Source organism: Hypomesus nipponensis, chromosome 24, assembly GCF_054491055.1.
Source record: "Hypomesus nipponensis isolate SF chromosome 24, ASM5449105v1, whole genome shotgun sequence".
Classification (NCBI taxonomy): Eukaryota; Metazoa; Chordata; class Actinopteri; order Osmeriformes; family Osmeridae; genus Hypomesus; species Hypomesus nipponensis.
In genome coordinates this window covers 6608923-6621136 of record NC_140384.1, presented here as the reverse complement: position 1 = coordinate 6621136, position 12214 = coordinate 6608923, and the positions used below count along the sequence as shown (strand labels likewise).

Here is a 12214-nt window from a genome sequence, read left to right as displayed (position 1 = left end):
GTCACTGAATGAAAAACATCTCATTATGTTTCGAAATGTGCAATAGACATGTAAGGACGTGTGTTATCAAAGGGTCGAAGTTTAAGAAACATATCCTACTGTGTTTGTATTAAGAGGCATCCATGTCAGCATTTAAACTGGACCGGTATGTGTTAGCTGTTAACACATTTTAATGAGGCCCCTATATAACAATGCCTATCATGTGTCACAGTTCTAATCCTATGCCACCCGGTACCACATCAAGCTGCCTTCTAGAATCTACACTTGATCCTTCTGGCACAGAACCACTAACTCTGGCTGTCAACAGCTGATAGAGTTACATTTCAAACACAGGGACTAATAGGAGTGGGAATCCTGAAGAGACTATTGGTGTATGAAGGGAATGCCCCCATCAATTGTGTGAAGAGATTCATCAACTGTGTGTTCAAAGTTGAGTTTACTTATTGTCCAATAGTAGTTTCTGGTTTAAGTCGGTCAGGTGAACCTCTCCCTGAAGCACAAGTATTTACCAGAGGAATGGGAGCCTGGCACTGAGTTGTAAAGAGGATAATGGTTATGATCATGAAAATGTTCAAAGGCATCTCAAATGAATGGAAGGAATTGCATGTGCCTTTCCAATGTATGCAAAGCAAATACCAAAATATTGCACAACCAAATAAATACAAGTTCAGACAGATTGTGCGGTCACTTTTAGTTTAATATGAAGGTGGAAACAACGCACCTAATTATAATTGCTAGATAAAAATAGGCATGGCATGGAAGTCTTCTTCTACACTAATAAACTTGTGGGTACATTTCATTTTATTATTAATATAGCTTTAGTTTATTGAAAAAATACAATACAACTTTCCAAAATCCATATGTTCAAATAAGGACATTGAACAAATCTCAGAAATGGTCCTCTCATGCTGTTGAAAATTAGGAGCTCAACATTTAAATATAGAAAATGAAATTCACTAATAAAGGGTACACTATGCCAGACCAAAAAAAGACTGTTTGATGAGTTTACTGCCCTGGATGCTTTGATACGACAGAGGTCCCGTAGAATTCCAAAATTGGCCAGCTTTGCTGCCAAGGTCATATCTGTTGATTCCCAATATAGCACAGTGCAGCCTCTTCCTAAGTGCAACACTTTGTACTCTGTTATCTTTAGACACATTGTTAGCAGCTGTATTCTTAAAGATGTGTTCAAATTGTGGCTGTGAATTTGTTTGAAGCCAGGGTGAAAAGGAAATGTCATCTTCTTAACCCTCTGGCTCTCTCAGAATCATGTGTTATCTCCACTTTCAAACCAGGGAGCTCCACTCAATCATATGATTCAGTCAGAGATAAAGATTCTTTGTAAATGAACCAAAACTTACAGTAAGATTCTGCAGCGAGAATATTTTCACCAAGATCCCCACTGCTTACGTCAGTATCAACACGCTAACGGACTAATGAAATCATTTAAATAAGTAACAGTATTTAAACAGTATAATAAAAATTATTTTTTTAATATGAAGACAAACGATCGAACCCATCTCCATTTCATTAGACATGGAATGTCTGTAGCTGTAGTACCATATGTAGTGGTGAAATGATTGAGAGCTCCGTGGCTTGTTCTAGGTCAGGGTCTTGGTACAACTAGTACCAAAAAAGTTGATACAACCTAAACGGTCCCCTCACAGCACCAGCCTATCCTCTCCCCCTCCTGGATCACCTGACCTATGGAGGCCTGGCTCTGGGCCCTGAGGAAGCACTGGCGCTTACACTCCAACAGCTGCTCCAGGTCGCGCCACATCTTCACCTGCTTCATGTTGGGGCCGTGGCTCTCTCGCACAGCCTTCTGACTCTCGCGTAGCTTCTGTGATATAGAAGGAAAAAAAAACGGGTTCAACGCGGGTTAAACTCTTAAACGTCATTAAACGTGAGCATTTCTCGTTTCATTTTTTCATCAAACACAGGGAGGTGTTTAAACACATCCAAGTATAGATTTGTTGAGAGGTCAAAATCGCATTTACGACCGCCGTTTGCAATCGCGGAGAAAACGCTTAGAGAGAAGCAGTGACACATGGCGTCGAGTCATCCTCTAAAAGGCTGAGGCGGTCAGAGGACTGCATGAGACCCGGCACCTGATCTCAACAGCGTCAGCAGCAAAGGAGCCCAACGAACGGCCCCTGTGTTTACACGGCATCCACATCAGAGGTCGGTGCAGCGCGACGGCTGGAGCTGAACCACACTCACCTTGCCCAGGGACTCCTGCTCCCCAATGTTCTTCATATACTGTTCCCTATTCAAATAAAGAAAAGTCAGACTTTTAGATTTTTGGCATTGTGTTGTTCATTAGGTGACTTTGACCAGCTAACGGCATCATTACTCACCCTAAGTGTTTATTAGGCAAAACGCGGATATATATAGGAGTTTAGCTAAATGAGGAGAGATTTGGCATAGTGCGCAGTAAAGAAGGCCTCTGAGGTGAGTGTGATTTGGCCCCTCAGCGGGGTACGGGGGACAGGGGAGCTGTGCGCTAACAGCAGCGTTAGCAGAATCCCCCTTCCCGCAGCAGGCAGCCTCAGCCCAACATTTTTACCTGATGGCCTTCCTCCGCTCCTGGGGGTCAGGAGATACGTAGGCCTTCATCTCGTCCACAGCCCGCTGCCTCTGCATCTCAATGATCTGAGGAGGACAGGGAGCGCAGAGAGAGAGAGGGAGTGGGTCAGGGGGAGGGGCTTGCACTCACGGTCTGTTGTGCGGTCAGAGCGCAGGTGCTTGCAACCCGAGCTCCTTACCTCTTTCATGCAGTTGATGTAGTGGTATCGGTTTTCCTCCTGCGCGTTCTCCTCCCTCAGTGCCCGCACGTCCTGCATCGGCGGTGGTGAACACACATGGGACACACCATTCATTGTACATGGCATACGGATGGCACACTCCCTCAATGCCATTGTGCAGAAGGAACCTGAGCCACCGCGACGTGTTTAAACTTGATTTGGGAGCACAGTCAAATGAAACCAGGGTGGGAAAGCAACAACGTAAGGCAGTTGGTCGAGGGTGAGGCGTTAGGAGTACCTGTTCCAGTTTGGAGCGGTTACTCTCCAGGCCTGCAGAACAGCTGTCATATTGCGCCTTCTTCTCCTCATACTCCTGGGTGAGCTCCTGTTAGGATCGCAAAATACCCCATCATGTCAGTCATACAGAGACCGGCACAGCCAATGATACAGACAGGAAAAGTAATGGAAGCATGATGGAAACAATTGTGTTTTGGAAAGAGTCATGCGATTTAATGTTGACGGACACTTTTTGAAATGTCTTTATACCACTCTGAGAACTTTCCTCTTGTGCACTTCTCATAAAAATGTACATAACGCACACCCTGTCGCAACAACAGCATTCAATGCGTGCATATTTCCGCAGTTTGACTTAAGCCTAGCTTTAGCTCAAGTCTATTTCTGTATTCCTGACGTAGGACCTCATCGTTATTAGATAGGTAGCCGTGTGCGATAAAAACTCTGGGAGCACATGTTGGAAAATCTGATCCCCTTGCACCTGAGGGATGTGGGGGCCTTCCCCCCCTCAACATACAGACGAGGTGTAAATTATGTTTAATAGCTTGTCGTCATGATCACAAAAAAAAACACACACAAATGAAGTCAGCGCCAGCTGTTTGTGCAGCATCAGGGAATTCCTCATCCTTTGTCAGACTTGTCTCTCTCGTCACATTCTGAGTCTGATAAGACGAGAGGTTCAGAGGAGCGAGAGGTTCACCTGACACTCCTGTCTCAGGGGCCTCAGCTCCTTGATGACGGGCGCCAGGGCAGACTTCTTCTCCACGATCACAGAGTTGAGCTTCTTCACCTGAAACAAGCAAAAGGGTTAGAAACCGCTGACGCTTGACCACCCCTTCGGATAACATTGAAACCTCTTGTAACAGGGCCCAATTGGCTGCCATGAGCTCGATTTAGGCCAATGATGATGGATTGATAAAACAGGTTGACTGTCGGATTGGTATTCTATAATTATATCATTCATCTTTCTCTGACTTGCCAGTAAAAACGAAGCAAGTTGAGCATGAGTGGAATGTAACCGCTATCAAGACAGTGAATGGTTAGAGGGATCATGTTAGGCAATGCGCTCTTTGTATCATTTCCTGGATAATCATAGAGGGACTTGTGCAGGTCCTGTCACTGAGGCTGAATGACGTTATTCAGACTCCCCGATGCTAAGCTTCAGTCACCATTTCAGACATGTCATCCAGCGTGCGGCCCTTCATCTCATCCAGCTCGCTCTTGATGGCCGATACCCTCTCCAGCTCGTCCTTGGTGTCGCTGTAGCCCGAGATCCCCTTTTGAGCCTCCACAGATTGCTACAAACACAATCAAGGAGAACATGACAGGCCATGTGGTTTCAAACAACTAGCAGTCACCAGTGAGAACAAAAACATAGGAGGCGCCCCAAAGAGCTCATAATATTGAACCCCCCCAAAAAAGAATGTGCTGTTTTCATGGCTATTTTACCTTGCTACATTAATAATGACCACAAAACCTATCAACTCAACCTATCAGGGTAAGATTTAAATCAAAGTTTGAAGTAAACATTTTCACAGAGTAAACACAGTTTCACTTTCTCACCTCCCTTTTGTTAAAACATTCGTTGAAACGACTCTAACCACCATAACTGAGGAAGCTACAGTCTGTGTCTCTGGACCAGTGACAGCGTGCGAAGCATGGGGCCTCGTCCTGAATCAACCCCTGCTGCCACAGCTGCAGTGTCAGGGACACAGCAGAGGGTCGTGTCCACACAGACAGGCAGGGCCCAGCTTGACGCCGGGGACTAGAGCCCACTCTGTCCCCTGAGTAGAGATCCTAAAGCTGGAGCCTAACCCTGCTGTGCTCCCCGGTGAGGATTCACCTCCTCAATTGGCGTTTAATCCCACATGGGTGAATGAATGTAGGGTCATTTACATGGGTCTGAGTGGTATGTTGAATGTACTCTGGGAGCTTGAAGACACAATGTATTGCCCCGCTGCTGAGGTTTCTATTTGAATTCGCCATTGAAAATGTGCCGTTGCCAAACGGATTCTTTGACCGTTTTTATGCGGGAGGTGCCATCGATGTGGAACGACCCGGGAGGGGTGAGGAGGGGGAGGAGAGGAAGGAGGGGGAGGAGGAGGGGGAGGAGGGGGAATGGGAAAGCAGGTGTCAGGGAGATATCGGCTCAGCCGTCGGCAGACACGCAGCGAGAGGGAAAGCATTCAGTGATCCGAAAACACCAGCTTAGAAGCAGAGGTGAAGAAGGGGGGGGGACGCCATCATAAATAGCAGCGGCTCAGCCGTGCCTGCGTCAGCAGAGCTAGCAGGAACTGGGAGGGTTTGGAAGGACTGAAGTCATTTCCAGGAAGCTTGTTGTACCCACTTCACCATTAACGAACCGTGAACAAACGAGAGCACAACAGAATGGCACGCGTACAGAACTACATGGTGGGGGGGGCGGTGTTACAAGGTGCAGACTGGGAAGGGTTCGAGGTGAACAGGAAGTGATTGTGTACAGCTTGGGTGGAGGGAAGGGGGGCGGGGGGGATGAGTGGCGTTACCAGTTGCTGCTGCCCCGCCTCGTGTCGCTGCCTGAGGACCTCCTCGGTCCGCTGCAGGACTCCGAACTCGGCTTTCATCTCCGCAATCTCCTGACGCTTCTTCTTGTACACCGTACCCTTGCTGCGCAGCTTAGCGAGGAAACGCTTAAACTGAGAGAGAGAGAGAGAGAGAGAGAGAGAGGGGGGGGGGGAGAGAGAAGATGAGTGGAGAAACAGAGGTCGAGGTGCCTTCCTAGACATCTCTGTGGTAACATGACATCCTCTGGTACAAAGCCAGATGCACACAGAAAACTGCCAAACTTCAATCTGCCAAAGAACACTGACTGTTTCCCCACTGGACACAGCAACCAGTCCATGAATCGCACTCCCCCACAAGGTACAGAAGACGCAATAAGGAACGACCCCAGATATGTGCTGCTCGTCATTGAAAGCATGGGGGGGCTTGTGTGGGAGGGTTTGTTGTTTAAGCATTTTAGGACATCAAGGGCAGACAAGGTTGATGGGGAATTAGCATTGCAGTATAATGTTGCATAGCGTTCCCTTGTCACTGACACTGCGTCCTCAAAACAACCGGTGATAATTGATCCAACACAACGACTCACAGTGACTCACAGTGCTGGAGACGGCTATTGGACTGTAGATGCTTCTGATCTATTCAGGGTTGCAACACAGAGTAAACTCCGTTCACTCTGGGTACATTTGGGTAAACTTTCTCAGATTTATGGGGATCAGATGGCTGAGTGGTTAGGGAGTCGGACTATTAATCAGAAGGTTGTTGGTTCGATTCTTGAAAGTGACAAATGACGTTGTGTCCTTGGGTAAGGCATTTCACCCTACTTGCCTCGTGGGGAATGTCCCTGTACTTACTGTAAGTCGCTCTGGACAAGAGCGTCTGCTAAATGACTAAATGTAAATGTACCAAACAGCATCTGGGCCTGAGACTGAAGGCAGTTTTCGAAAAGTAATGGCGGAACATTGAACCAGCCTGACATATATTTGAAAGTGTTGTGGAACAATAATCACCCTTGTGTAACTGAAGATGAGCAAACAGGGACATTGCGGAGAGCCCCCCCAGCAGTTGTTGGGTGACATGTGATGACACTTATATGGCACAGTGGAAAATACCTCTGATAAGACGATCATTTCCACCGTGACCAATGACCCCAAATGAGGCCCAGACAGATAACGTGCAAGTCGCCCCTCTCCATTTACGACACAAATCCACACACAGACCCTCTGTCCTCCCCCAACTTGTCTCACAGCATCAGCATACAGTATCGAAAAGAGAAAAAGGTCTCTGGAATAAAGGTTGTAAAGCCCCTTTTAAGTGAGAGGAACACACACACAGACACAAAGACACACTTAAAGGGGCATGTGAAACTCCCTAGCAAGAAAAGTCACTGCCCCTTTCCTGTACCTTTCCAGGACACGGCATGAAGGCTTCACTTTGGGTGGTACATCATCTGCCCATAAAACACTGTGACAAAGCATACGGACGCCGCCCGAGGCCCTGCCCCTCAGCACCCCCCCCCCCCCCCCTATAGATATAGGTCTATTTACAACCATAGGTTCGTTGCGCCTACACGGTGACACGCTGAGTGATGGCGAGTGGCACTGTCACCAGTGCAAAAGAAGCACTCACATTTGAGAGTCCTCTCTGTGTGCGTCGCTCAGGGTGATCTTGCTCCCAGTAATGTCATTGCCGATCACATCAGCCACTTGTTTTCTTTCCAAGGTGTGGGGCGCATCCTCAAGTAAATTAAATTTAGATGAAGGATTTACGCCGACATTGGTTTATGCGTTTGGCCCAAATTGATTTAGCGGATTCATTAAAGCAAGAGCTTGGAAGGGAGAGGAAACGCAACAGAAAGTTTGTCAAGGTTCTGGGGAGTTCACTGTTGGGGTCTATTTATAGCCTAGCATGGGAATGTGGGAGAGTGAGGGGAAAAGGGATAAGTTGCATTAGCCAGTGAGCCTCTCTTTGTTTACATAAGACCCAAAATAGCCTCTCGTGTTCACTGTGGTCCACAAATCTACAACGGCTCAGCTTTATCAAACAGTCGAGGAGACAGACTACAGGATATTCCACACAGGCCGAGAAGGGCAGATGCATTTTTTTTGCTGTTCTGAGAAAGGAGGTTTCAAAAGTGATGTGTTCAAGGTACACAGGGTCTTGTAACCCCCCCCCCCACCCACCCTCCCCAAACAGGTTTCCGGTGTTGACTGGAAAGCTCAGGCTTGGAGACCCGACAGGCCCTGTACCTCGTCTGCCCGGATCACGTCGTCCCCGACCAGGTCTCGAGCCTGGATGTTCTTCTGGGCGAGCTCCCTCTCTGCTCCCAGCTGCTCCTCCCGCGCCTCCTGCAGCTCCTCCGCCTTCGCCTCCTTCTTACGCACGATGATGGAGGCCTGAACGGGTCACGCAGGAAGAACACGCACACGTGCCGTTTGTGTCAGTAGGATCGTAGTGTAATGCTTCGTCTGTTTGTGAACACTTAGCAGTTAAGTCAGATACTTAACAAAGAGGTTAAAGATAGTTACAAAGAGGTACGAGTAAGGCTGATAAAATTCTTAGAAATATTACGACTATGTGTTAGATCTGATAGAATTCTTAGAAATATTACAATGGTGTGTTAGATCTATCCAGATGACTGTAATCTCTCATTTATCTTGATATGTTAGAGACAAAAGAAAAAATGGTCAAAGAGAGAAAGATAACACAATATAAACCCCTTTGATATCATTATGCTGACATCAATGAGCCTCACAGTGACCCCCTGACGCCTTCCAGATCACATCAATCCAGCCTTCTAGGTTCACAGACCCACACACAAAATGCCTTGTTTGTACAAGACAGAGGGTGTAAAAAAAAATCTTCAAGACGGTGAATATCAAGTAGGAATACAAGTGTAACCTGTTGTCTGAAGAGGGACAGTTTGTCATCCATGGGGTCGTTCCTCATCATTTTCTTCTCAATCAGCTGATTTATCTGGACGTTGGTTTCTCGAATCTGGGGGAGGCGGGGAACAGAAAACGGATGTTTCTAGGGATGCGATGTCAAAGTGCATCTTCCCATCAACACAACCACAACCAGATTCACTGTGGCCCAGTCGTGATGGGCGTGGCTCGACACCCGACCCATTGCACAGCTCAGGAGGCTGGCCAGACGCCTCACCTTGTGCTCCAGCTCCTGCAGCTCAGCCTGGCCCATGGCCGGCTCAGACACCACCTTCTGCAGGTACTGCACCATGCGCCTCTTGGTCTCCAGCTCCTTTGGGACCTTGTCAGACACCATGTAGGCGTTCACTTTGATCTCCTCTTCAAGCCTCTTCATTAAACCTGAGACAAAGACTGAAGTTACCGGTACGCCTTTTGATCGGATAGATCAGCCGGGACAGCTTTGAAACACGGTCGGTGTGTCTCTGACGCACCTGCATATATTTTTTTCCGCGATTGAAATCACAACCAGATCAATCTTGTTTTATACAAGGTCATTGTTGGAGATTAGAATCAGAAGGAACAACAAACTGGCGTGGCCTTCAACAGTTTGTCGCTAATATTAATACAGACGGCAGTCGCCCATTAACCCTGCGCCCCAAGTCGCGACAAATGACATCACCGTCTGACTTTGACACATCATTTTAGAAACTGTAAATGTGTAAATCTCGTGTGTGTTTGTGAAGAAGCCACTGTCAGATTAAAGCAAAAAGAGATCCACACATGGCAAGCTATAATAGAGCACTTCAAAGTCCAGGGTAATTATATGGCCTTAATAGATGTAAATCAATTAACAGGCCGGCAGTGTGATCTGTTGTGTCCTTGACCTTCTCACCCAGCTGTGAGGGGGACAGCGGCGGGAGAGGAAACATGGCTGCCATACTCACTTTCTGGCTTGGCATCTGCTGCTGTCTGTCGCAGTACTTTCAGCTGCAGCTGAGACCTCTGCAGTCTTTGTCCAGCCTGGAAGAGCTGGTCATATGACACGATCCATTAGAACATTTGTGTGTTTCACTGTGCAAAGTGTGTGCTTATTGTGTGCTTATATATTATAGATAATATTCTTTCAGAAAATCTTCATATCTCACTTCATAGCTCACTGCATACTAATCTCTCGTCAAACACACAGCGAATGAAGCAGTGCGTCTTTTCTGAAATGAATGTGTCATGGCTTCTGATTGGTCTTATGTAGAATCATGGACAAAAGAGGACCACAGCAAAACCACTGAATTACTTGGTTCTTCTGCTCCTGTTTCTGTTCAGCCAGTGACTCCTCTCTCTCCTTCTCCACACGAAGTTGTCTGGCCAGCTCCAACATCCGCTGGTGGTTGGACACTGACTCCACCTAGTGTCCACAGAAAGAAACGTGATACGTCTGGGGTCAGGTTTCACCACCCAGAGACAACAACAACAACAGTAGTCAGTGACTGGGGTCTAAAAGTAAGACCTGCTAATTTAGTACCCCCATGACACCTCTGACAGGCTAAAGAGGAAACCCTTGACCCTGTCGGATGCCTGTCTCGTTCCCACTGGGAAGCTGTTAGCATGGATAGAGATGCCATGTTTTCATTCCTCAGTGAATCCCAGAGAGTCCTGGGCATTAAGGACAGAAGAGAGACGTACAACCGGGCTGTCTTACCCTCTTCCTCAGCCTCTCCACCCGCTTGATCAACTGGTCCTTCTCCTCCTCCATGGCACCAATGTCCTACAGGGCAGGAAGGATCACGACAGCGTTCAGGGATCTCTCTGCAGACATTGCGCAAGCATGTTTTTCCCCCTCCTTCTATATTGCCCTAAGTGTTTGTATCTGCCCCTACCCTTCTGATCTCTGCTGTGGAGAATCCAGAGATCTTCAGCTGCACGCTCTCCTTGTGGAAGGTCTTGAACGCTTCGACAAGTTCTTCATACTGAAAGTGCCAAAACATAACATCCGTCTTTTTACCACTGAGGATAAAGGCATTGTGTACACATGAGCTTCACATGCCAGTTGAACATACCTGATTATAGGTCTCGGTGACGATATCATCCTGCAGAAACTCCGCTGGCACCTCCAGTTTAACCAGGAAGCGAGCCAGGTAAGCCCTCTTCTTCAGTTCTGTGACCCTCTGCAGCAGCCAGTAAAGGATAGGGTGGATCACTGGTTTATTGCCGATGACCAGGCCCTGTCTGAAACTACTCCTGCATCAAAAAAAGACAGAACAGAAGACAATGAATTGACAGAACAGTTGAAGGATTAAAATGTCCAACATTGAATTAAAGCTTAATTGATGTGAATGAATGTACTTGTCGGTAAGTACTCACGGATCAGAGACATTTCCTGGAGGTTTGTATTTAAGCATTCCCAGTATATTAATCATTCTCTTTGCTGTCTGTTCATTCGACTCTTCACGGATATCCATTCCTTGCTGGGGAAAAAATAATAAAACAAATCAAGCGTTTCCATATTATGCGCATTATACACGCTGCCCCATATTTATTTGACACATAGCTGTCAGTATCATGATTGGCTTGATATAATTCGAGGAATTATAATATAGTTTTGTAGCTAGAAAGGCCCGGTCTGCAACCACTCCTGCATCAAAGATGCCAAAACAGAAGACGATTAATGTAAAACGATTCCTCACCTTGGGGTCAATTTCTGCAAGAACATCGTTGAGGATCTGCAGCAGTTGCATTGGCTCCACTGAGTCAAATGTGATGAGATTAAAGTTTTTCTTGAATGGTTCTTTGTTCAAGTGCTCAACGATAAATTTCAGCTGTTCTCCCATTTTTTAGGGTTGTGACAGCGACAACGAAGGGGACAAACAAATGATACCAAACGATACCTGCCGTTAGCTTGAAAGCTAGCCAACTACACTCTTGTTATGCTAATTTATCTTGAGCTAGTCTTGTGTGAGCTAGCGTAGCGTTGCAGGTTGAAATGAATAGCTAGACGTTCTCGATGTATCGAGGTAGTGTGGCTAGGAGCTAGCTAAAGCAGCTTTCGTTAAAAAAAAAGTTAGGAAGCACTAGCTTGGCAAATTTACATCTACACCTGTCACAACCTATCTGTAACTTCTTAACTATCTTAACAATCTACTGTTTATAAGCTAGTAGTAATAGTTTAAAGTGCCAAAAGATCGGCTCTAACATTAGCTGTTTATCTTACAGACGGTCCCTTTTGGGTCTTGGAAACAAGGCACAAGCGTCCGTTGCTAACAGGAAATAGTTTCCTGTTTGTTCATGAGAGCCTTCGGGAGTAACAGCTGCGCATATTCGACCGGGTACCACAGTGAGGCGCACGCAGTCCACCTCAAACCTCCCCAGGTCTGAACGCGTACAACATAATTGGTGTGTGTGTGTGGACGGGGGGTAAGGAGGTACGCACATATTTTTTATTATACATATATATCAATCTTCAGATAGATTTTAATGATGTTAAATTATGGCGTTTGGTACTTTTGACTGCATATATTTTTCCCTGACAGTCTACATAAAAAGATGCAGGCTACTCCGATCCGTGTTGCGACTCCCTCTACAAGCCTGTGTCTTTAAAACAGTACAGTGTAGCTCCTCCTACTTTCAGCTGCACCTACCTCAACTCAACTGTGTTTCAGGAGCAAAACATCAGTGTTTGTGATCGGAGAGTTGGTAGTACGCACAACTCATCAG

At 46.6% G+C, this 12214-nt stretch overlaps 1 protein-coding gene across 1 annotated transcript; it reads right to left on the bottom strand.

Moving 5' to 3' along the window:
* Positions 1-1463: 1463 nt before the first annotated feature.
* On the bottom strand, positions 1464-11799 carry ift81 (intraflagellar transport 81 homolog). Its single transcript, XM_084690746.1, is given in 19 exon segments — positions 1464-1690; positions 1693-1843; positions 2224-2269; positions 2570-2655; positions 2769-2840; positions 3046-3132; positions 3742-3831; positions 4211-4339; positions 5567-5716; positions 7829-7975; positions 8481-8576; positions 8742-8905; positions 9451-9535; positions 9798-9908; positions 10203-10268; positions 10381-10470; positions 10561-10741; positions 10865-10968; positions 11188-11799. Coding segments are annotated over 19 exon segments (2028 nt in total). The 5' UTR covers positions 11332-11799; the 3' UTR covers positions 1464-1661.
* Positions 11800-12214: the final 415 nt, after the last annotated feature.